The 27,054-nt window shown below is 37.4% G+C and overlaps 1 protein-coding gene across 1 annotated transcript; it reads right to left on the minus strand.

Moving 5' to 3' along the window:
- Window positions 1–2,607: 2,607 nt before the first annotated feature.
- On the minus strand, window positions 2,608–26,947 carry rnf212 (ring finger protein 212). Its single transcript, XM_084132587.1, has 13 exons — window positions 26,793–26,947; window positions 25,068–25,180; window positions 24,730–24,791; window positions 24,579–24,653; window positions 24,423–24,479; window positions 24,290–24,348; window positions 24,154–24,213; window positions 21,418–21,473; window positions 21,182–21,251; window positions 20,796–20,838; window positions 20,640–20,694; window positions 3,329–3,401; window positions 2,608–3,227 (listed from the first exon to the last, which is right to left on the minus strand). Exons 2-13 carry the CDS (start codon window positions 25,174–25,176, stop codon window positions 3,077–3,079), a joined length of 870 nt encoding a protein of 289 aa, XP_083988713.1. The 5' UTR covers window positions 25,177–25,180; window positions 26,793–26,947; the 3' UTR covers window positions 2,608–3,076.
- Window positions 26,948–27,054: the final 107 nt, after the last annotated feature.

Raw genomic sequence — 27,054 nt, forward strand, 5'->3', positions numbered from 1 at the left:
GAAGTTTAGGCGGTTTGTTGGTCTAGAGCATTCAGGTGTGTGTTAACACAACAACAAGGAGGAAAGCACATTGTGTGTGTGTGTGTGTGTGTGTGTGTGTGTGTGTGTGTGTGTGTGACCCCTATGCATGGGGTTTGTTCAAATACAAAACATGAAAAATAGGGACATAAGAAGCACCATTAATCACAAATTAATGTAACTGTTGGTTTGATAAATCTACGGGTCACCTACAGCTGCAGTTAAAAAAAATATAAAAATTGACATCTTTGTATCTGTCATCCCGTTCCCTTGAGACATTCATTTCCTAAACGAATTAAAGACAAATGTTTAAGGAGCTGTACTCAGCGTAATTGTGTCATCTTTCTCTGCAGCTTGTGTAACATGGCAGATATGACACTGGAACAATCTCTGCTGTCGTTTGATCAGTCCAGGCCCTCAAGCTATAACCGTCTCTTCTGTCACAGCTCTTCAGATTCAGCTGAAGTGTTCATAATCTGCTCCACTGAATGCAGCTGTTAGATTTATGAGGATTGTGCTTTAGACATTATAAAATACTTAAGAGTACCTGGAGGCGTTTGATATTTGAAGGTGCTGGAACTCATTTAGCTCTTGCGGTTTTCCATAAGTCATAAGCTGGGATTGCAGCTGGGAGGAGCACAGCGACTGTAAATATTCCTCATTTACTTGCTGTTCTAAGGGCATTATGGCTCGTTTGCTTGCTTTGAAACAATCTATATTGTATATAAAGCACTATATAAATAAAGGTGACTTGACAACATTAGCAGTGTTACATTAGCAAGCATCACTGTTACTATTGTTCACTTCACACTCATTGGGCCTCATTTATCAATCTAACGTAGAAACATGCGCAGAAACGAGCGCAGAAATCATCTGATTTACCAATCCCACTTTAGGCACTTACCTGTATGCTATAAGCTAACTAATACAGACATAAATGGTTGTTATATTGTATTTGAAACAGCATTTATCATAACATGATTTTGAAAATCACTATCGCTAAAGAGAGTACGGTACAGCTGTTCATTGTTTGTTCATGTTAGTTCACAGCACATTAACTAATGTTAATAAGATTTTAACAAAGTATTAGTAAATGTTGAAATTAACATTAACAAAGATTAATAAATGCTGTATAAGTGCAGTTCATTATTAGTTCATGCTAACTAATGTAGTTAACTAATGTTAACTAATGAACCTTATTGTAAAGTGTTACCGAGAGTACTTATTAAAAGCCATTTGAACCAATGGGATCGCATGGGGTCCTAAAGGAGACCCAATTTCGGAAGGGGGATCCAATTTGTCACTACAGCAGCTCAAAACAATGTAATTTGAATATCATGCCCCAAAAGATTCATGCTTTAGAAGCCTCGCCACCTAGAGTTTACGACATGGAGAAACGAAACCTGGCCAAGAAGAGGAAGCATCTCATTAAAGAGAAATTGATCCACTCCAGAAACACCCGTTCACCTCATATTTACATTAATTTATATGTATATTAAATACCGGTAAATAAAACAAAACATTTACAAACATTATAAACTAGGCTATTTCCCCCTCACTCCACAACGAATTCTTTAAATTTAACGGTATTCAGAACAGAACAAGAATGAAAAATAAGTAGCTATAAATTATATATTAAACTATAAAATAAAACACAAATTAGGCCATAGCAACATAGGCTACCTAATGGGCTCACCTCTCTCATTCGGCAAGAATCCAAATGGCCTGTGTTTCTGTATTTGCCATGTAACATTTGGTTGCTTAACTATTATAATGTATACTGTTATGTAAACAAGGCTTTGTATTTCACTAGTGTTTCAACATCCACAGACAGGAGTCTTATGGACCAGTATTACAGGAAAAAAAAGCTAACTCGGAATCCTATTCTATCTGTTTAGTAACCATGGTAAAATCACTAAAGAAATGGAACATTTTCCCAATCTTGGTAACACTTTATAATAACTGCATGCTATGAATCATTGGTTAAGCATTAGTAAATTCATAATGTATAAAGCATTAACACTAAAACTATAAATGCTTTATTCTTTATTTATAAGCATATCTATAATGTGTTTAATAATTGTATTTTCATACTTCATTAATGATCAATTTATCATTTCTAATCATGAATTATACAATAGGAATACATGTTAATAAAGCATTTATTAATACACTGAGTAACTATTACTATATGTCTAAATAATATGTATAAATGTACATTTAAATTGTTTATTGATCATTTACTTACACTTTCTAAATCAACTTATGAACACTGACAGCTCCTATAAATAACTGGTTTGTAAATAATGTAATACTTTAGAATTGATAAATTGATTATTAATAAAGTATGAAAATACAATTTTTAAATAAACCATTTATAGCTGTATTTATAAACTGCCTATTAATGTCTATTAATGCTTTGTAAATGATTAATTAACTATTTACTGATGCTTAACTAATGATTCATAGAATGCAGTTATTATAAAGTGATACCTGTTTGGATGAACCCAAGATTTGATTTGATGAATCTCACAACAAGATAATAAACAAGATACAAGAGAAAGACCCAAACAAACTCAAGCCACATTATCAGATGAATCAATTTAATCAATGTAAGCAAGGTTTGAACACCTCAGTACAATGTTATCAGTGTGAAAGCAGAAGAGAATCAGAACAGAGAACATATTGGATGTGATTAACAACACATGCTGCTGACACAATGCGAGTCATGCGCAAAATGGCATATTACAATTCACAGTCACAAACCACTCAGTGAGGGTCTGTGATTAATTGCTATGATACATAGGAACATTTATGGAAACAAGAGCACAGATGTTCATTGAGAAGCAGCATTAATGCACTGCAGCATCATAAGAGAGTCAGTTACAGGTCAGCGCTGCAGTGTGTTCATTGCTCGCCTACAGGCCTGGATGTTGATTACATTAATAGGCCTGATGTCTTTTTCCTAAAAGTATCTGGTAAAAATAGCAGAGCTTTGTGACATACAATAATATTTTGAGATGTGATTAGCCGTATTGCTTTTGGACTGGATTGAACGTCAGAGAGGGGGTCCCAGAGAGGACACAGAACCGTATTTGTAGGCCGAGGGCAGTTTGAACACAGGCGTTTCCCATGATGACTCTCTGCGGTAGGCCATATTATGGGATGGACTCATCGCAGGCTCCCGTAGACCACTGGAGAATTCCCTACTGCAAGAGATACTTCTCGTATTACTCCGGGCGTAAATGCTAAGATACAATAGTTTTCCAAGATACAAGACAGTAGAGTCATTCTTTAGTGGAAGAAATACCTGACAGTGGCACTGAATGGCACTGAATGGCTTCCCATAGAGCTCTGACTTGATGCCCTGTGAGGAACTGAACCTAAAAGGAGGAGACCATTCATTACAGAACAAAGTATACAGCTAGATCATATAAATGGATTGTTGATATCATTGTGAAATGAGTGCTGCTTCTGAGATCTCAGAAGTACTATCCACTCTTCTCAGAGACAAAAAATAAAATAAAATAAAAAGGTGGCTGATATATTTGCCCAAAAACTGGGAAAACTGACAAAAACCAAAAGCTTTTGAATGTAATTCTGTTAATCTGTAAGATATATTATTTTATATTAATACATTATAGCATTTCACTAACTGGATTAGGGGTGTAAGAAAATAGATACATATGAATATCGCGATATTATGTTTGGCGATAATGTATTGATTCTTAAAAACACTATCGATATTTATTTATTAGTTTATATCCAAGATCAGTCAGTGGCTTTGTGTTTGGTTTAAACCCAACCGCTAGATGGCAGAGTTATTTCAGAACGTAAACTGTGATGCAGAGAAGTGCATTAGCAAACCCAGCTAACAAGACGACAGAAATATAGCAGTTCCCGCCACGGTGTTCAGAGCTTAAGTGTGGACTCATTTTGACTAAAGAAACCACTAAGGAGATCGACAAGAGTCATGTTGTTTGACAAGAGTCACGCTGTATTATGCATGTTATTCCAGGCCAGTAGTTGGTGGTGTCACTTTGTAAAGAAAAACTATGTGGCTGAACACGCATGATGTCACCGTTTTCACAAATTTGCGTTTTTGTAGTTTACGTGGAGACTATAATGGTATCGTTTTCAAAAACTTGCACTTTGAAACCTCTTTTCAAAATGTTTTCAGGCCCCCAAAATGCTTTTATGGCCAAAACGCATAAAAAGTGAACAATATGTATCGTGGATAGTGCCTGTAAGAGCCTTAATTGGAATAATTAAAATTCAACACTAAAGGCATAAATGTTTGAGTAAATATTTAAATTTGTTTAGGTTTATGTTATTTATGTGCATTCGTTGAGCACCCCCCTGTTTATGTTGTAATGGTTTGCTCTGTTTTAGTATTGGACTGTCTTTAGCGCCTTTAAGAATTGGCGAGGGAGGCTTGTGGCAGAACGCCGCTCGGATAAGATTTCTCTCAGAGGGAGCTTTCTTCACATTGTAAGTTTTTTCACAAGTGTACACTGTAAAAACTAAAGGAGCCTCAAATATCCTGTCGGATACTCAAGGAACTTCAAAATGTAATTTAGGTGCCTCAAAGCTCTTTCTCCTATAGTAGGGTTACTGGAGGAGCATTGACAATCTTTGAGGTTCTTGCTGGAACTTATGGGATCCTTTAAGCACTTTCAGAGGTTCTGAGGTTCAGAGGTTCTGGAGTCACCTTTTCATTACTATGAGACCTCGAAGTGCTTTGGGGGAAAATAGAGGAACTTGAATGCGATAAAAGGGTTATTGGAAGATCTTTTAACATTTAAGTGGTTCCTGGAAGATCTCTTATGTTAAAGCCAGCATCTGGAGGAACCCAATGGTTCAGTGAGGCCAGAATAAGATTATTATTATCCTATTATTATTATTATAGGCTACTTAAGTTTGATTCAGTATACATACCCAGGTGAAAAAGACGTACTATTAAATTATTAAAAATGTACTTGAGTGTGTTTTTAGTAGACCTACAATACAAATACAGTTGTGTTCAAAATTATTCAACCCCCCCAATGCTGTAAATGGTTTTAGGGAATTTAGTGTACATTTGTAATTGTATTCAGAATGAAATCCTACAAGGACTTCTTAAAGAACCATATGCAACTAAAATGACATCAATTGGTTTTGTAATACAGTAGTAAATGTTTCTTTTGTGAATTCTTCATTGACACAATTATTCAACCCCTTAAAGACTACCACTCTGAAGAACAGAGGTTCATTGAAGTGTTTTCAATCAGGTATTGAAAACACCTGTGGATGTCAGGGAGCAGCAATAAAGCCTAATAAGCACCAATTAGGCAGCTTTAAAATGACTGTGATACTCAGCTCCTTCTAGACATTTACTGGTGTGGTTACAAACATGGTGAAGTCAAGAGAATGGTCCAGGAAGACAAGAGAAGAGGTGATTACTCTTCACAGGAAGGGCAATGGCTATAAGAAGATTGCAAAGATGTTAAACATATTAAGAGACACCATAGGAAGCATCATTCGCAAATTCAAGGCAAAGGGCACTGTTGAAACGCTACCTGGTCGTGGCAGAAAGAAGATGCTGACTTCGACTGCTGTGCGCTACCTGAAGCGTAGAGTGGAGAAAAGTCCCCGTGTGACTGCTGAGGAACTGAGAAAAGATTTGTCAGATGTAGGTACTGAAGTTTCTGCTCAGACAATACGACGCACCCTGCGTAATGAAGGCCTCCATGCCAGAACTCCCAGGCGCACCCCCTTGCTGTCTCCAAAGAATAAGAAGAGTCGACTGCAGTATGCCAAAAGTCATGTGGACAAACCACAGAAGTTTTGGGATAGTGTTCTGTGGACTGATGAAACAAAATTAGAACTGTTTGGGCCCATGGATCAACACTATGTTTGGAGGAGGAAGAACAAGGCCTATGAAGAAAAGAACACCTTGCCTACTGTGAAGCATGGCGGGGGGTCAATCATGCTTTGGGGCTGTTTTGCTTCTGCAGGTACTGGGAAGCTTCAGCGTGTGCAAGGTACCATGAATTCTCTTCAGTACCAGGAGATATTGGATGACGATGTGATGCAGTCCGTCACAAACCTGAGGCTTGGGAGACGTTGGACCTTTCAACAGGACAATGATCCCAAGCATACCTCCAAATCCACTAGAGCATGGTTGCAGATTAAAGGCTGGAACATTTTGAAGTGGCCATCGCAGTCACCAGACTTAAATCCGATTGAGAACCTCTGGTGGGACTTAAAGAAAGCAGTTGCAGTGCACAAGCCTAAGAATGTGACTGAACTGGAGGCTTTTGCCCATGATGAATGGGCGAAGATACCCGTAGATCGCTGCAAGACACTTGTGTCAAGCTATGCTTCACGTTTAAAAGCTGTTATAACTGTAAAAGGATGTTGTACTAAGTACTAAGATTGAATGTCACTTGGGGGTTGAATAAAACTGATAATAATGTGAGCACAGAAAAGACATTTGTGGTTATTTCATTATAAATGTTATGTTATATTTGTCTGACCTACACGTGCCTCTTTGATTTAATTGTAAGCAGGATGACTGAATGATCAAAATCAATGTCAAACCGGCCAAAACAATCAATTTCAGTGGGGGTTGAATAATTTTGAACAACTGTAGATTGATTTAGTCATTCAAATCAACATATTCTGTACAACTGTGTCTTCAAATTGCTGATATAGCCTAACTAATTTAGCTGATTCCTGCTGTCGTCATTGGCGTTTGTTATGAATAACAAAAGCAGGTTAAAGGGACACTCCACCCATTTGCATTAAGCTTTGCATTGTTAGAAACCCAGTCATACTATTGAATGGTCGTGCAACACTCTCTCATTTTCCCCTGAGACGGGAGAAATCCGTTATTTACCTCTTACACTTCCTCCTACAATGACGCAAAAATCGTCATTTTGCGTCATTGTAGGAGGAAGTGTAAGAGGGGGAGATTTCTGTTGAGACTACAGACACTCGTTCCTCATCTTTCCCAGGGGCGGGACCCGCTCACGCTACAGACCTATTACAGATCAGTGGGTGGGACTTTACTCTCTGAAACTGAAAGCAATATCCTCCATCTTGTTTGAAGCTAAGCTAATAGGTGCTGTGGAGACAGATGTAAAGTTATGACAATAGCGGAGGAGAGTGCTCAATATGATATAGAAGCATTATAGCGAAGAGCAGCCGATGCAGAAGACCTGCCTGCCGCGGACGAGGAGCCCAGACTGGCTCGAGTTAGGGCGGACTGGTGGCGCCGGTGATCTCACTATGCAACTACGAACACAGAGATAGAGTCTGTCTGCGGCAAAGAATTTCAACGATGACAATTTCTCCTGGACGAAATCTCTGAATCAGACGAGGACACGGACGTTTGTGTTGTGAACTATCCTTGTTTCGCACCGCATATGTTCTGACTGAACATCCCGGTACCATGCAATAATTCACCTTTTCGAAAGAAATACAAACGAGGAGTAATGCACTAATGAGTTCGCCAACTAACTAGACATTTTGTGTGAAATGAATTTCAAGCTCTGGTGGTAGCTAGCCTTGTAGACGGAAGAGTGATTTCTCTTATAGGCAGATAAGCGCTTTCTGGATTAGTGGGAGTGGCTTGCGGAGCTGTGCAATGTGGTGCATTGTGGGAGTTGTTGTCTTTCATACAAATGCGTCCTGAAGTTATTTTTTGTCTTTCCTCGGTCACAAAGGCACCAAATTCAAAATTTATTTTACATTTCGACTACATATATGACCCACTTTAAATAAAAAACAATGTTCAAATGGGTGGAATGCCCCTTTAATATAGTTTGGTCTGTTTTTGTTTAGCCTAACTTTACTTACTATAGGTGCCCTCATTCTCTCAAATACCATTTTAAAGCCATTTACTGGTCAATAAATATTATGTTGTGAATAATCAGCTTTGTTTTTTTGTTTTCCCAGAACAACCATTAACTTACATTTCTAAAATAATCTGAACATTTCAGTGGCAACATTGAATTACAGTAAGTTACCTGCACCACATGCAAGTACTTTATTACTATGAACTTTCTCTGTGTGAAATTGTATTGTTTGACTGTGTAACGTTACTTGTGTTTTTTTTTATCAGTTATTCTCTGAAAATCTTCCCTCATGCTCTCAAATCTCATTCATGTTAGGTTTGGTTAGGTTTGGTTCACAAATAATGCTATGCATTTTTTCTTATATCTTTATCATTTGCATTTGAATATAAGACATTTTAACTCTGAATTATAACTTATAAAAAAAAAAAAAAGGAAAAAGCTATTATATGGCTTCAGAAGACTTACAACACAACCCATAACACATGAGTTGTGAACTCATTGATTATTTTTAGGATCTTTTCTGGGACATTTTTGGAGCTTAACCATTTTTACATAAATTGTTGCATTGAATTGAACTAGACAAGTTTACATAAGAATGGTTTCATGAATGATTTACACCATTTTTTTTCTGCTTGTGTTTCATGCAGTGATCGGTAAGCGATCGGTGACTGGGGTTGCATTATGCCTGAGATCTGCTTTTGGGCTCTACAGACAGAAAGTCAAATAGGTTTGGAACGTCACAAGGCTGAGGAAATTATTTAAATTTCACAACTGTCACTTTAATAACCTTACTAACAGTAAATTTTGTACTTTGCAGGGATCTCGGTAAGCTGAAATACAAGTTTGAACAAGAATAAAAATCCTCCTGTAGACCTGAAAATCATTGAAGTGCCTGGACCATCCACCAGAAAAGAGGAGAAACAAACGGAAATCGAATCTGCTGTACCTTTTCACTTTTCTAACTCTTTAAGTACCTCACACCAACTTGGTCCCATAGTGACATTTTTGACCACAAACGAAATTGCTGATCGTGTGGATTCTTATTGAAATGACTGGAATTCACCAGTGAACATTCACAGAACAACAGATAATTTTACTGCACCTTAATACTGTTTCCGGGTCGAAGCCTCTACTTCCTCCATCTTGTTTCATGAGAATACTCAACAACCATTTATGAGCACTGTTGATTCAAGTCACACATTTAAGCTTTTCAAAAGCCATAGTGTACATTACAGTCTCCAGACTTAAACATTTTATGATTCAAAATAGCTGAATAAATCACCATCTGAGATTTTGTTATAGAGATAAAGGTTAGGATCATAATGTTCAGGAATATTACAACACAATGAGTGCATATTAGCACTGCTTGTTTGTTTTTGGCATCTGATAGAGCTTTTGTACTTGGAAACAGTGATGTCAGACTTCTCATTGGACTGAAACACAAATGTTTTAAAGTTAAGTAAAGATGGACATTTTTAATTAGTCAAAATGTAATTTTTTACATTGATTTATTTCGTGGAACATGTGCGTTTCCATGCATTTTGTTGAGATGTCTTTTCTTGTTTATCTATTGTATATACATGGTTGATTATTCATGTTGCTTATGTATTATACTATTTTTTTGTGTATTCATTGATATTAATCTATAGTTAGCTTTTTTTCCCATGTGCATGGAAGTGTATGTATAAAAATGAATATCAAATATGTAATAATTCTTATTTTGTATTTGGTTCAATTTATTATAATAGAAGTCAAAGGTAACCATAGTAACAACATGAAATTAAATATTAAAAAAAAAAAAAAAAATGAAATTTGGTTCCTGGAGGTACCCAAAGTGGTTCCACACAGTGCCTAATATAATAGTTCCTCAGGAAACTTGTGTGGTTCTTCAGAGAACCGCCCCTTTTTAAAGGGTGCCTAGAGGATCTACAGACGGTTCCGCTGGTGTGGCAAAGTGAAGAACCCCAAAAGGTTCCTCCAGGCACCTTTTATTTTTACAGTGTAGTTTGTGAATATTTAGAAGACAAATAAATGATTGCAGCAGCTCAAGATTACAGCGATGGTTTACGTGAAGATCTGCTTTCTAATTGAGTAGAATGGCGGATGATTCTGTAGATGTGAACACGGTATTGGCCACAAAAGGGCGCCAAAGCCAACAGCAAAGGCTGCTGAAGAGAAAATGAATCGACTTAAAAATGAAAGACAAGGGAATTTGGCACAGCTAACACACAAAACGAATCAAATTGACAGATAAATGCAAGATAAAAAAGATGTGAAGACTGTTGAAAGAGAACAATTTTTTTTTTTTTTGGCCTTGCCCCACCGTACCTCGCCGAGTTGCTGCACCCCTACACTCCCAGCCGCTCTCTCAGGTCAGCTGACCAGCTGCTCCTGACAGTGCCTAGAACTAGGCTAAAACTCAGAGGAGTTTTATACAATACATTCCAAAACTATGGAATGTATTGCCACTACACATCAGACAAGCCTCCTCACTGTTTCATTTTAAATCTTTGCTTAAAGGTCCCATATTATGCCCCTTTTCACAAGATGTAAAATAAGTCTCTGATGTCCCCAGAGTGTGTATGTGAAGTTTCAGCTCAAAATACCCAACAGATCATTTTTTACAGCATGTTTAAATTGTCATTTTTTGGGGCTCAGAAAAACACGCTGTTTTAGTGTGTGCCCTTTAAATGCAAATAAGCTGCTGCTGGACGACCCAGGGGGCGGAGCTTCATGAGCTCACGCTCAGTCTCTCAGGGCAATCTCATCTCACGGAATGATGATAATATCAGAAACTCTCAGTAACGGTGTTCATTTCGAGTCGGACAATAATGCCTACAGAGTCAGAGTGCTGTATAGAGATGGAACAAGGTATAGTTTAGTAGTTTAATTACGGTTATTATAACGGATTTGTCATCTGCTTGTATGTATCCATTATTTATTAATAGCCTACAAGTCTGCTGTTTCGGACCAGGTCCGAATGATGATCAAACATATACTGATGAGTTTAATAAAGTTTATTGTACATCACACAAAAGATCAGTTTTACTTCAGAAAATCACCGTAAGACCTGAGTAAACACAGTAAGTTATAAGAAGTGCGCAAGTACATAAACGAATTTCGGTAGAGTTGAGGGAGCATTCCTGTGGGTGGAGGTTAGTCAAAAAACTGTTCTAGTGATGTCATTAAAGAAGGAAGTAGAGGGATGTAGTCCAAACGGGCCATTCGATGTAGGCGACTTCTGTTAAATAAAATATCTCGCTTGGCATTGAACTTTGAGCTTTATAATTTTACAGATATTATTTATACTCTAACAACAACATTACACACTAACTAAAGTTTGAAACATGGGATCACGAAGAACGGGACCTTTAAAATCCATCTTTTTACTCTGGCTTTTAACACCAGGTAATCGTGATTGATGTGATTTAAATGTGTTGTGTGGGCAGTGCACTTTATTAATTTATTTGATTTGATTTGATTTTACTTATTTAATTTTATGTTGTTTTATCTTATTTTATTACTTTTATCTTATTGTGTTTATCTTATTTTATTACTTTTATCTTATTGTGTCTTTTATTGTTGTGGTGTACAGCACTTTGGAAACCTTGTGTTTGTTTAAATTGTGCTATATAAATAAAGTGGATTGGATTGGCTTGAACTAAATTGAAGATGGAAAAGAAGATCTGATTAACTGGTTTCAACCCAAGATTGAACATTTCCAGCCGTTTATATTTGATGCGAAAAATTAGATTTCAACCACAAAAAAGGAAATGAGCCTGATGAGCATGAACTTCAGGATGAAGATGACAATGGCATTAAACTAAATGATAGTGTATCTGAAGTGATGGCTCGTAAAGATAGAAGGAAAAGTGGATCTGTGACAAGTAGTTCTATGGCACAATCTTCAACAAGTTCTGCTCGTGTCAAGGCAGAGGCTAAGCGTGCAGCACTTTTAGCCCGGGCATCTGCTTTAAGAAAGAGGCAAGAATTAGAGGCTGAAAAGTGTAGAGTGAAGACTAAAGAGAACAGTTTGAACTGAAATTGCTGCATCAAATGCTGAACTCAAAGTGTTAAAAGAGTATGAAGAAGGTCAAGATGGCATGAATGATTACTGCAGGTCACAGACTGGATCACAAGCTGGTGATTCATTTAAATGCAGAAAGGAACGTCAAATTAAGCCAGTATCTAACCCTTGTAGAAACAACAAGCACCCAGGATCAAAGCTCTAACCAGAGACCATCTCAACAAATTACAGATCATGGTAATTCTCAACAGTCAATTGATGATGGCAGATATCTGTTCAAAGTGATGCAACGACAAAACAAAATATCTGAATTGTCAGATCAGCAGAGCTTATCTCAATTGCCTCAAAGTGACGTGCCAGTGTTATCTGGAGATCCTCTAGCCTATATTTCTTTCATAAGGGCCTTCGAGCATGTGATTGAGAAAAAGACTAATAGCTCACAAGACTATCTTGAACAGTTCACAAGTGAAGAACCGGGATACAAAGAAGCTAAACGTCTCCTCCAGCAGCATTATGGAAATGAACTGAAGATAGCTACAGCTTACCTTGAGAAAGCTCTCAAATGACCACAGATAAAAGCAGAGGACATAAGGGAATGAAGACCTATGGATATAGAAATACCATGGCTGATGTTGAATTGATGTTGATTGCTCAAGTTTTTAATGACCCACTCTTTGGAGATATCCAGGATGTTAAAGTGGAGAGAAAAGGAAAGTCCAGTTCTCCAGAGGGGAAGAGCTTAAAGAAGAGTGGCTTCAAAGGTAGTATTTTTGCCACAAACGTCTTGCTGGCTGGCAAAGACAAAGCAGAATTCTCACAACGAAAGAAAGAGAATTCTGATTCTGCAGCCCAAAGATCTTGTTTGTTCTGTAACAAGGAACATACACTGGATTCCTGCGATAAGCTTAAAAAGCAGGAATACAAGGACCGAATTCAGTTTCTCAAAAGTAAGGGCTATGCTTTGGCTGTCTAGCTCAAGGACATATGAAGATTGCAAGAAAAGAATGTCATGTCCAGATTGCTCACTAAAATATCCAGGCGTCCTACATATTATCAAAACAAGAAGATAACTAAGGTGAAAAGTCTGAAGACCACGACTTTGCGGTTTCTAACGCTCTTCTTTCACAGAGTCAGAAACTTGTGGATACACCGGGGCTGGTGATGGTGAGTGCAATTTCTTTATACCTTTAAAGGTTAAATCAAAGAAGAGTGAAAGCTCAGAAATATGCTTTCCTAGACCCAGGAAGCAATAAAGTGCATCGACTTGTGCAAGAAGACTGATTTTCTGCTTTGTATGGGTCAACAAAGAAAGGTGCAAGGATACTTGCTGTCTGACTTAGAGGTGTGTGGTTTAGAAGAGAATACTTGTACTGATCTGCCCAATGTCTTGACTCAGCGACATTTGCCTGTAAAAGAAGGAAACGTTCCTAACCAAAAGGATATTGAGAAATGGCCTTAACATGCATGAAGTTCGTCTTCCACATATTGAAGCTGCAGTGGGGCTACTGATTAAAGTGAACACGCTTATAAGGCCATGGAACCATGGAAGGTGATAAACAGCAGAAACGATGGGCCTTATGCAGTGAAGATGGCTCTTGGCTGGATAGTGAATGGACCAAAGGAAGAGAGCATCAAGACAAGAAAATCTGGTATACACAGCTATACAGTGAATCATATTTCTGTGGAGAAGATATATCGTTATATGTCGTATATCCGTGTTGTCTTCGACTGTAATGCATCTTACCATGGATTTTCTTTGAATGATCAGTTACTTCAGGCGCCTAACCTCACCAACACACTTATCAGAGTCTTGGTCAGATTCCGCGAGGAGCTGATTGCAATGATGGCTGACATTGAATCTATGTTTTATTAGGTTCGAGTACCTAGTGTGGATGCAGACTTCCTGAGGTTCCTTTAGTGGCAGCAGGGCAAACTAGATCAAGAGGAAGTGGAGTACAGGATGTGTGTACACCTGTTTGGTGCAACCTCTTCACCAAGTTGTTCTTGTTACGCTCTTCAAAGAACAGCAGAAGATGGAATCAACGACACAACTCCAGAAGCAGCTCAGACACTTTTGAAGAATTTTTACGTTGATGATTGCCTAGAACAAGCAATCACACTTGCAAGGGATATCAGAGCGCTTTGTAGGCAAGGTGGGTTCCATTTGACAAAATGGACTAGTAATACCAGAGCTGTACTTTCATCCATACCTGAAGAAGAACGAGACACTGATGTGACAGACCTCGATCTGGATAGTGAGTTACTATGAGGAATGTGTATGAGGAGAGTGAGGAATGGCTCTTTCCATTAAGTCCCATGGAAAGAGCATTGGGGATTCGCTGGTGTACAGAAAAAGACACATGCAAAACAAACCCCTCACCAGAAGAGGTATATTATGAGTTGTTAGCTAAGTTTATGATCCCCTTGAGTTCCTAGTATCGTTTGTGCTACCAGAAAAGCTCATTCTGAGGGACCTGTGTAAAGAGAAAGTAGGATGGGATGAAGAAATTGTAGATAAAAAGGCTGAAAGATGGCTATCCTGGCTGGAAGATTTGCAGAAGCTCGCAAACTTCAGTGTGAGAAGATCAACCTGCAAGTTTTGGGCATGTCAAGATTTTTGGTTGCACCACTTTAGAGATGCTACTGAGAACGGATACGGGACTGTCACGTACCTCTTTTTGACAAATGACCACGATCAAAAGAGCTGCACATTCATGATAGAAAAGTCCAGAGTAGCCCCACTCAAGCAGGTTACTATAGTTGACAGCAGCCACCATCACAGTCAAAATGGATAGACTGCTGGACAGGAATTAATCTTGAGGAGTCTAACTTTTGGACAGACAGTACCACGGTGCTGAAACACACTGAGAATGAATCCACAAGATTTAAGACATTTGTTGCAAGTCGAATCTCAATTAATTAGAGAGGCTTCTAAACCTTCTCAATGGAGATATGTAAGCTCCTCAGAAAATCCTGCGGACCAAGCTTTGAGAGGTTTGAATGCTGACAACTTGATCAGAAGCAAAAACTGGATCAAAGGACCAAGTTTCCTGCTGAAGCCGCAATGAGAGTGGCTGGTTCGACCAGAGCATTCAGTGTCATTTGCAGATGATGACAAAGAGCTCAAAAAGGTTTCCAATGTCAACGCAATATGCACTCAGGATAGTAAGGAAGAATGTCTTGTTTGTTATTCAAGCTGGCATAAAAAAGGCCGTAGCACGGTTAACGCTTCTCAAAGAAATTCTGCTGGATATAAGTTGCAAGAGGAAGGAGATTCAGAAGAGGATCAGTCCCAATAGATTCCAATATACAAAATACTAGGCAATGGCTACCTACAAAAGAAATTAGCAAAAAAGCACCTACCATGGAGGATATAGTGAATGTTGATCTGGATCTAATTCGTTACAGCCAGAAACAGAAATTTCAATGAAGAAATAAAAATGTTTCAACAAGAAAAGATGCATGTCAGGGAAGACAGCTGCATATTCCGATTGGATCCTTACCTTGAGTATGGTGTGTTAAGAGTTGGAGGAAGATTGAGCAGATCAGTGATGCCTGAAGAATCAAAGCATCCCATCATCTTGCATAAAGACCAATGCTATTGCCGATTCATTAGCAGAAGAACTCATGTTTCAGTAATCCGTTCAGATAATGGAACGAACTTCACAGGAGCTAAAAAGGAGTTGCGTGAAGCATTGCAGAATTTGAATCAGTCAACAATTGAAGAAGAAATGCTAAAGAGAATAATTCCGCTGAATGATGGCTTACATCATTTTGTGTGAGGTGGTAGAATCAATCATCAGTGATAGGCCCATTACCAAAACTTCTGATGACCGTAACAACCTAAAAGCCTTGGCCATCTGTTGTTGATGAGGAAACAACCAGCCTCCAGTTGTGTTAAAAAAAGATGATGTCTATGCAAGGCGTAGACGGAAACAAATTCAATACTTGGCGGATCTTTTCTGGCATCGGTGACGCTGGAATATTTATCCCTCCTGCAGGAACGTCAGCGATGGTCCAGACTGAAAAGAAACTTTGAGATTGGAAACATAGTTCTGATTGTTGATTCCAATGCACCCCGGAATTCATGGATGATAGGTCGCATCATCAAGACAATGCCAGACTCTAAGGTGAATGTTCGCAGTGTGTGTGTTAAGACGAAAACGACACACTGACTCGACCCATCTCCAAGATATGTCTACAACAAGAAGCTGTCTGACTATCGACTGAATGGAAGTTCAAGTTGTGACTTCAAAGACTCTAAAGGTTTATGGCTCTAGATAATCAAGTTTGGTAATTGATATAGTTTGTCTGCCTATACAATTAGGAGCTGGATAAGTAATGCTTGGAGCCATCATTGGAATAATTAAAATTCATCACTAAAGGTATAAATGTTTGAGTCATCATCATCATCATCATCATCATCATCATCATCATCATCTTCTTTCGCTTATCCGGGGCCAGGTCTCTAAGCAGAGACTTCCCTCTCCCCAGACACTTCTTCCAGCTCTTCCGGGGGCACACAGAGGCGTTCCCAGGCATAAACCCTCCAGCGTGTCCTAGTTCTTCCCCGGGGTCTCCTCCCGGTGGGACATGCCCGGAACACCTTTTTGGGAAGGCATCCAGGAGGCATCCGGAACAGATGCCTGAGCCACCTCAGCTGGCCCCTCTCGATGTGAAGGAGCAGCGGCTCTACTCTGAGCTCCTCCCGAGTGACCATAGATGAGAGTAGGAACGTAGATTGACCGGTAAATCGAGAGCTTTGCCTTGCAGCTCAGCCCTTTCTTCACCACGACAGACTGGTACATTGACCGCATTACTGCAGAAGCTGCACCGATCCGTCTGTCAATCTCCTGTTCCGTCCTTCCCTCACTCGTGAACAAGACCCCAAGATACTTGAACTCCTCCACTTGAGGCAGGAACTCTCCACCAACCTGAAGTGGGCAAGCCACCCTTTTCCGACTGAGAACCATGGCCTTGGATTTGGAGGTGCTGATTTTCATCCCACCCGCTTCACACTCGGCTGCAAACCGTCCCAGCGCAAAATCGTGTGGTCCCCAAACCTGAAACCCCAAACCCTGGCTGCGCCTAGAAATTCTGTCCATAAAAATTATGAACAGAACCAGTGACAAAGGGCAGCCTTGCCGGAGTCAACATGCACCGGGAACAAGTCTGACTTACTGCCAGCAAAGCTCCTGCTCCGGTCGTACAGGGACCGGACAGCCATTAGGTTCCCCGGACCCCGTACTCCCAGAGCACTCTCCACAGGACGCTGCGAGGGACACAGTCGAATGCCTTCTCCAAATCCACAAAGTACATGTGGATTGGTTGGGCAAACTCCCATGAACCCTCCAGCACCCTGGAAAGGGTATAGAGCTGGTCCAGTGTTCCACGACCGGGACGATAACCGCACTGTTCCTCCCGAATCCGGGGTTCTACTTTCGGCCGTATTCTCCACTCCAGTACCCTGGCCTATGCCAGGGTTAGCACTTTCTACTTTCCCAGGGAGGCTGAGAAGTGTGATCCCCCTGTAGTTGGAACACACCCTCTGGTCCCCCTTCTTAAATGTTTGAGTAAATATTTAAATTAGTTTAGGTTTATGTTATGTATGTGCATTCACTGAGCACCCCTCTGTTTATGTTGTAATGGCTTGCTCTGTTTTAGTATTAGACTGTTTTTAGCGCTTTTAAGAATTGGCGTTCCCTTTAAGATTGGCTAACTTCCTTTAAGAACGAAAGAAGGACGGAGCAACAGTTTTTGACAAGGGTCTATTTATTGTTTATTTTTTGTTTGAGCAAGTACATTCAGTAAACAAATTAACCCTGAACGAAGACCAGAGTCAATTCTCTATATCCAAAATAATTACGAAGGATTATTGCTACTACAGTGACAATATGTATTGTTCACCCAAAATGAAAAAATTTTGAATGAATTTTTAAAAAAAAATTCAGAGTTTTAGTGTCAGTAGGCCTACTACATTAAACTACTATATATAATGTTAAATATAATGAATTTGTGGGTTCTGATAATGCCAAATGTCTTATGTTACCAGTATCGTGAGTTCAGTATTGTGATATGTATCGAATCCCAAATTGCTTACACAAATGTAAAATAATGCGATCATCAAACATTAAACAGCATATAAAAGATCAAAACTGCCTAACGTTACCTAATGAAACCCCAGGAAGGGTTAACGACTGTGAAGCTTTGGATGGTGTTTATGGACTCGATTGACTACATTTTGATCATCGTTCTGAATCCAATCCGGACGTAGTCTTTGGCAAAACTGTCAAATCTCAGCTTTTTCTTTAAAATGTTGCTTTTTTTAATTAAACTTACCCACATTAAGTATACTTAAAAAAATTATTTTGAAGTATACTTCTTTTTAGTAAGGGGTGTCATGAATTGATGATGTAAAACTCCGAATGAGTCTTCTTGCATGCGTGTTTTTAACGTGTTTTGAAATGAGTGAAAACTGAGATCCTAAGTGTGACATGGCTTACAGCGTGGCTCATGTTCATACAGTCAAACAAGAAACAGTCATAAAGGACTATTATAAATCGTACAGTGTGCACCCAGCATCAGTCAAAACAGGGTCGGCAATAAGAATACAAGACTGCCGTAATTATTACAGACTAAATGTAGGCTATTATTTTTTTCCGACACAAAACCTAAAACTACCTTTATTTAAAACAACACACAAAACAGTGTGACAGGCCAAATTAGAGATGACATTACCTTGAAATGATGCATCACTGTTGTTTCCTAGTTGTTGCCAATAGTACCTAATTTTAAAGAGGACCAAGAAAAAGCCTTGGTCTAATATATTATTTCAGAGTAAAATAAATGAGAGAGAAGGTAATGAAGCCTATTCTTTAATGAATTTCTCTAATTCACCTAAAAGGTCGGGTGAGGGAGATAAGCGCATTGACATCTCTTATAATAGTATAAAAAAGCTGCTTGAACATTATTCAAGATACTAAAAATAATATATAGTCTAAATACATACAATAATGTACACTTATTAATGTGTTTATTCTTGTTGGCAGTTTTTTTTAAATTATGATTAATTGGGTATAATTACAATGTAAGAAGCTTTTATTTGACTGTAAATAAGCTGCATGTATGATTCAACTATGTGACTGTGACATTGTTTCTGCGACAATTCTCTGACGAACGAGTGAGCAATTTCAGACACAGAGTCAACGAGAGTCAATTCCTGTGCTGGAGTCAACTCCGACACTAGGGCGTGTGTTTTAGCCTATTAATTATCAAAAAAAATCTATTGTTACCTATTAATGAATTAAATATCAAATGAAACCGCAATAATTATACAGTGGTGAGATCATGGCTAGTTTATTTTTTATCTTTAATTCAGTTTTTATTTCTTTTTTATTTCCAGGACAGTTTTCTCTATATTACTGTTAGTTTTAGTTGTTTTCAGAATTTTCTAGCATTTTGTTTTATTTTAGTTTGACTATTTTGGGGCTGCCAAAATGTAAAAAAAACTATTTAAAAATATTTTCATGGCATTGAATTTCTCAGTAGTCTAGTATTATTGCTATCTTGGGGCATTTTCAAGTTTAATGCAGGCTGAATGTAATAGTTTCAGGTTTTATAATCAATGTATCAAAAACTAAAATTAATTTGTTACCATTTTTATTTTATTTTATTTTAGCTAGTAGCGAACTGTAGAAATAATATTAGAAGAAGTAGTTCTTTTAAAAATTCGATTTCCAACCAGGTTTACATGTTACATGTGGCTCTGAGAATGTTATTTACTTGTCTGTGTCATAAAAATATGTAGGTAAAACTATTAGACAAGACAGAACACATTATTGAACATATGAGTGCTGTGGGAAGAAATAAGAAATTATTACACTGCACTGTGGAATACTTGATTCTGATTGGTCAATCACGACATCCAACGGAATGTTAATCCCAGATAACAACCAGTAAAACTGATAACAAAGACTCATCCGGGTAACTGAAGTCAGCACTACTCTTGCTTTGAATGGAATTTATTTGTGGAAGTTTTGCTCCTTTTTTGCTTTATTTCATTTGTATAATTTCTACATAATTTTTGTAAAAACTTTTGTAATTGTTTAAAACTTGTATGCAGTCTGATATACTTATGAATGTTACTGCACATAGTATTTTATGCTATTGAGGTATATGTATTTTTTATCAACTTTGAGTTTATTAGATGTAATATGGTAAAAAAATATTGAATCAGGTGTGCTATTGTCTGTTACAACACTGATGACGACACATTTTATCTTTGCATTTGGCCTCTAAATAAAGTATTTTTTGTAATAAATCTACTATTATGTGTGCGAGCTCCTCTCCTTGTTGAACTTTAATATGTTTTTTGAGTTTACGCAACAAAGTAATTTTTATTTACCAATGTTTTCAGTATTTTATGGCTTTTTGGCTGTTTTTGACTTTTAGCTAGTTTTGTAATGATGCAAATATATTTATTTATATTTTTTATTTATATTTATATTTATATTTAGTTAGAAATATTTTTAATTAATTAGCAAAAACTTTTTGTTAGAATGGTTAAAATGTATATATAGTATAAAAAAAAGGTTGGTTATTGCATTGACCTCAACAAGCTGTTGATTATCGGTTACTGGCCCAGAATCAGTGCATCTTTAACATACTGTATGCAAACCCTGTCCAGGCGATCCAAAACCAAAAACAGCAATGATGAATTTCTGAAAACAGCATAATCTACAGTGCTGACAAACCTATGCGGCAGTTCTGCGGTGAGCTTCTGAGACAAATCCTACTCAAGGCGTCTGTCTAGATGGAGAAACAGAAATATAGGATTGCAAAGTCACGACAGAGTTTTATATACTCTACAGAAAACCACTCAAGTATACAGAAAAATAGAGTAAGTTTACTTTGTGAGAGAGCCCCCTGCTGTCGATTTCTATGCTATCAGCTCTGAGAAAGAAAAAACAAAATAATGTTAAAATCACAAGCAAGACTTTCAGTGATTAAAGCAAAGAATATCCTGAAAAAACACATATGACAGATACTATTTCATAGAAGTTCGCATTGGATTGTTGATGATTTTTCAAAGAAACCATCAAACACAGACAGCTGGAATTTAATTAAAATCAGGTTTACATTTCTCTGCCATGTCAGTTTTGTACTGTTGATTATGAAACAGTTTAATGTTAATAAATCAAATATAAAAATAAAGAATTATGAAACTATGTGAAATGAGAAACAAAAGAACGTAGTTTAAACCTTCCCCAGAGATCTGAACTGATCAAATACTTACAGGCTAGCAGAGGATAAGGATCGTGATATTAAGAGTGGAGAAGAATAGGGAACTTTTGTCACTGAAGAAGCTGAAATAAACAGAGAAACAGCTCTTTTGAAATGATATAATAACTCACAAAACCCACCTGATCTATTTCATAATTACCACAGGGTAAAATATCTTAAACTGTAACAGTTTGGACAATCTGTTCATCTTAAAGATCTAAAGAGAGCTAAAAACAAGCTAGAATGCACCTTGTCTTTGACTCCCTGACTGTAGATCTCGGTTGGACTGAAATGCCAGTCTTGAACTGGAATGATTTCAATGACAAGTGATGCATTAATAAAGTACAATGTTTAAGGTGTTTTCTTCTTCAGCTCTTCTATTTCCACATCCATCATAAGTTGTTTTTCATTAGAAGGATACATGCCATATTTACAGTGCATATAAATACTATTCACTGCCTCTGACGTTTTATGTTTCTTCAATGTTTTAAGTTGTAAAATATTTTCGAATGTATTTTATTCCTGTGATGCAAAGCTGAATTTTAACAGCCATTACTCCAGTCTTCAGTGTAACATTAATATTTTTGTTTGGATAATAATATTAGAATAATATTGTTCGGATTTATTGATTAATAGAAAGTTTGGTAACATTTAAAAGGTAGGGTAGGCAATTTCGGAGAGGCTTTAAAAGCATGAGATCCTAGGGGTGGGTGATATGGAAAAAAATCCAAAAAAAAATCAGAAAAATCACGATTCACGCTTTTATCACGATTCTTTTTCATGTTGGTTTTACTATTTTGCAAGTGACCATACGGCAACATACGACGAAAAGGGTACCCCTAAAACGTCCATATGTGACGATTCGGGTTATGGGTAGGTTTAGGTATGCGTTAGGGTACCGCTAGGAAGCGCTGCTGGTGCGCTTATGTCTTCGTCTCATATGGACGTTTTAGGGGTACCCTTTTCGTCGTATGTTGCCGTATGGTCAAGACCCGTCAGTACATGACGTTTTGGGGTGAGACTGTGTTAACTGAGCATTACAGCCTAACTAATGTCCCTATTTTAAATAAAATGAAAATAAAACACTACATAGACTTCACTTATAAATTATACATTGATTCTTATTAAAGCTACAATTAAAGTTCTCAGTCAAAAGCATTGAGTGATTTTCTCATTGTGTTTTGTTGTTTAATTAATATTAAAGGGATAGTTCCCACAAAAATGAAAATTGTCATCATTTACTCTGTCAAGTTGTTTTAAACCTGAATAAATTTATTTCAAGTCTCGTTCTTTTCTGTTGAAAATAAAAGTTATTTTGAAGAATGTGGGTAACCAAAGAGTTGCTGGTCCCCACTGACTTCCATAGTATATTTTTTCCTACTATGGAAATCAATGGGGACCAGCAGCTGTTTGGTTACCCACATTCTTCAAAATATCTTCTTTTGTGTTCAGCACAAGAAAGAAATGAATACAGGTTTGGAACAACATTAGAGTGACAAAATAATGATGGAATTTTCATTTTTGGGTGCACTATCCCTTTATGGACAAGCAGCAGCAGCATGTTTAATATTAGGCGCTACTGTCACTTTAAGACCGGCACGCTACGCGTCTAATATACACGCATATGAGACGCACTAGATTTTCTCTCAAATGTGTACTTTCACTTTAGACATAACAAACTGTGTTTATGTAAACCTTGTGTGTATTTGACAGTATTAGCGCAACAGGACTCGAAAGATAACTTAGTCCAGTAACCAGGCGCTGTTTGACAGGCTTTAATTGCCTGTGCATTTCAGGTGTACATGCTCAAAAAAGCGCATGTTAGAACTGCACATCAGCACGCTTATTAAACGTTTAACCGGCAAGGCATTAAAGCAAAAGCAAATAATGAACTTTTGAGAATTGTAGTGTCCCGTGAGTATAACTCTACCTCTGCGAATGTACGTCGCGTTGTACAGTATGTTGAGACGGAGACGCCAGAACTACAGCTGATAGAATGCAATGTATACGATACTACGATATTTCTTGAAAAGCAGATCATGAAGACATTTTAACCGTCCACGATCAAAAATCGTTATAGCGCACACCCCTATGAGATCCCACCCTCCCTTCAAAGCGCTGTCCAAAGCCACACCTCCTTCAAAACACATGAACGCGCACCGCTAAAGCAGAGTCTGCAAAGCGTCACGAGAGACGGCGTTAAATTGCCTCATGTCTAAAAAAAGCACATAACATTACAAAAATAATGAACGTAAACAGCTTACAGAGCTCTGACTTGTACCACCTGACTGCTGCAGATTAATTCCGCCACTGATAGTGTTGGCATAGAAACGCATACACCCGAGTCTGAGAACATGAACAGCTCCAGGGGTTGCCATCTCGTAATTATGGTTATGACATGCCGCGAACGCAGCATAAGCTTGTTGTTGTTTGATCAGGAGGAACTGTAAAACATGGCTGCTGTTTGTTTGTGGAGCTCGGTGACTCTTCATAGCCTTACGGAATGAGCTGATGACGTGTGATGTTTGCACGAGTGCGCAGAGGTATGGGAATACATATGTTGACAGGCAGGTAGGACATGATCCTATGCGTTTAATATTCTATCTATTTTACCGAATGCAATGATTGGATGGGCATTTTTGGTCCTGAGTCTTCCACAGAAGATATGTACATTTTGTAATATTTAGACCACTTCTATTATTGATTTATTGAGAAATTAAATTTTAGTTAAGAAGTGAAGACTGGAGCTGGACGGCCTAAGGTACATCAAAAACAAAAATGTGTTGTATTTATGGGTGTAATATTTTTGGATCAATAGGTTTTCTTATTTCGATATGAAAAAATATTTTCCTGGTGATCTGTGCCACAAAAGCAAAAGTAAATTCTTTGTGGTTTAATGTTGTAAAACACAAAGATATATATTAGGTGAATACTATTTATAGGCCCTGTATTCAACTATCTATTTAGAGATTCATGTAGAAATACCTTTGATTTTGAACAGTCATCTCTAATTTTGATATGTAGGCATTCTGTTCTGAAATTTTCCTGCTCAAAATAGAAACCAAGATTAAGGCAAAAATGCAAAAAGAAATTGCTGTACTAATGCAATACTCGTCCTTACTTTGACATCTTCTGCATCTCTTGTTGCATTTTCAGTTCATTCTCCTTCATTCTCTCAACCTGTGCTTAGAGTGTTGTGTGACATTAATTTGATTCAGTACAAATAAGTCATGTTAAGGGCAGGATTCTCTCACCTTCTGCTGATAGTGGGCCAGTAATCGCTTCTGGTGTCTGGCCTGGAATTGTAAGACCTACAAAGCATAATAATGTCAAAGCATGTCTTTATAAGTGCTACTGCTGCACGATTGATTAACATATCTACAATCTACTCATTTTAAGTACATGATCACCTTGCTTATATCTGAGAAGTACTTGACTGCAACTGCATTGATATCCGAGAAAAGCTCCTGAACCTCTGAGCTGCTCTATGAAAACAATAGGCAGATTAGGGACAGTTCATTAATATTAATCTCTACGACATAAAAATCTCTTGCATCTTACCTTATCAGACAGTGGAGAGATTTGACACTTTGCTTTGCAAATGAGACACACACCTTGATTTCCTTATGGGGAAACAAACACAGACTGCTCTTAGTACTATATTATTTCCAGCAGAGGGCAGCATATTCACATATTTAATTCATAAATCTCACTAACAAAACATTCATACTGAATTTTTATTACTGCAATTCAATACAGAATAGGCAGATAATTTTACTAGGAATATCATCATAATTATAGGAATAGTTATAACTCACATCCAGCGTTATAAATGCTTAGAGCAACTACAGTTATATATAAAAGCAGCACCGATATACCATGTATAAATCTGAACATACCTCTCTGAAAGCAAACATTACAGATGATGTGGCCACAGTTTGTGACAGCCAGCTGACGCTCAGGACCAGGGGACATGAAGCACGAGTTACAACAGATCCAGTGAGACATTATTCTGTTTGAGTACAACAACATCATTACGGCTGTTTGCTTAAACCTCTAAAAGTGAGCTTATAGAGAACACAGATTGAAGGCCTGTCCATTCATGCCCAAAACTGCTGTTTAACTATAATGACAAAAATGTTGAATGCACCTGTTATTGAAATTATAAAAAACCATTTCCACCACATAAGAAAAAGAAAAAAGGTCATAACCCTGGTTTCACAGACAAGGCTTGATTAAGCCAGGACAGAAGAGCTGCTTTAGTTAAATTAGGACATTTAAGTAGCTTAAATAAACATAGCTGGCCTGCATCTTGAGACAAAACAATGGAAAGGACATATTTTAAGATATGTCATTGCAAGTTGCTTTCAGTTAAGGCTGCTCAATAATGAATTTTAGTCTGAGACTAGGCCTTATCTCGAAACCGGGCAACAATATGACATACTACTAAATCATAATTATGAAAAAAAAAAGAAGAAGAAAAAAGAAGATGATGAGAATAAAAAGTCGATATTTGGATTTGTCATAACAATTTGAGGTAACACTTTAGAATAATGGTCTGTCATTAATATGTAACTATGCAGGAGGTAATGCAGGACTAATGAGTAGTTCTACATTAACACTTCAGCTGCTACTATTAACTAATATGGAAACAAGCTTAACTAATCAGTAAGTAATATCGAATTTAGGACTAAGATAGTTCCTTATTAGGTAATCAATAATTGCTTAATGAGAGCATTCTCATGAAGAACTAATAGGTCATTATGACAAATTATAAAGAATTACTAATTAATTACTAATCACAACATTAACGTGTCTGAGACATTTGCATTTTTTTTTTTTTTTACTCTCAACGTGGTCATAAATTCATCACTACTCAAGGGTTACCAAGTCATTATGCAGGAACTACTAGTGATCTGGACCATTATTTTAAAGTGAAAAGTGATGCAAATTAAGACTACATTCAGAGTAAAAATTATGACTGATTACGTCTCAGATACACAATATAATATTCTTAATAATTAGTAAGTTAGTAATAAGTAGAAGCTTATATCATTAAGTAATTATTGATTACATAATAATGAACTATCTCCTAAATGTAATATTACTTACTGATTAGTAAAGCATGTTTCCATATTATTGTATATAGGCCTATAGTTAATGGTAGTAAATGAAGTGTTAATGTAGTGCATTAGTCCTGCATTACTTCCTGCATAGTTACTTAAGTTACCGGTATTAATGACGGACCATTATTCTAAAGTGTTACCCAATTTGACATGTTAATTATGACGTTTAAAGACATCATTTCGATGTAGTATGTCATAATTTCAAATTAAGCCATTTCATAGCACTGTGTTTAATGTACAAACAGTGTTCTCTTTTTGTCAGAAAGGAATTATTGACTGAAAAATATGAACAAGACGAATTGATTAAATGTAAGTTACAATAAATGGGCGTTAAAATAAAGGTTACATTAACCCAATAAGCAAGCAGATGTTTAGCGTTTGAGCTAAATAAACAAATATTGTATACAATTTCACCGAGGACTTCACGAAAGTTCGCTAACGTTAGTGCTGAGGACACTAACGTTACATCTCAAAAAGTAAAAACAACAAAACACATACCTCGATACTTGTATCTTCCTTTAGGCGCTATCCAGATTATTATCAGTAGTGTGTATGCTAAAATGTGGGTTTGCTAGTTTATCTAACAAATTAGCAGATTTAGCAATGCTTATTGAAACGATGACGTCACCGCACGGAAATCGCGCACTCCTCTCAAATATGACCATGGCGACCGTAGTTTCCGGCAAATACTACGGCTAGTATTTAAACGATTTAAACTGTAAATCATAATGATTCAGTTCTTACATTATACTTTAAATAA

This window comes from Abramis brama, assembly GCF_963993115.1.
Source record: "Abramis brama genome assembly, chromosome: 13".
Classification (NCBI taxonomy): Eukaryota; Metazoa; Chordata; class Actinopteri; order Cypriniformes; family Leuciscidae; genus Abramis; species Abramis brama.

What these genes read in the sequence shown, in the direction of transcription:
- rnf212 (XM_084132587.1), bottom strand. Translation starts at nt 25,176, where the DNA reads ATGTCTCACTGGATCTGTTGTAACTCGTGCTTCATGTCCCCTGGTCCT. An exon ending in ATGACTGTTCAAAATCAAAG is followed by an intron (nt 21,474 to 24,153) that starts GTATTTCTACAT and finishes AAATCATTCCAG; the next exon opens with TTCAAGACTGGCATTTCAGT. An exon ending in ACCGCAGAACTGCCGCATAG is followed by an intron (nt 3,402 to 20,639) that starts GTTTGTCAGCAC and finishes TCCTCCTTTTAG; the next exon opens with GTTCAGTTCCTCACAGGGCA.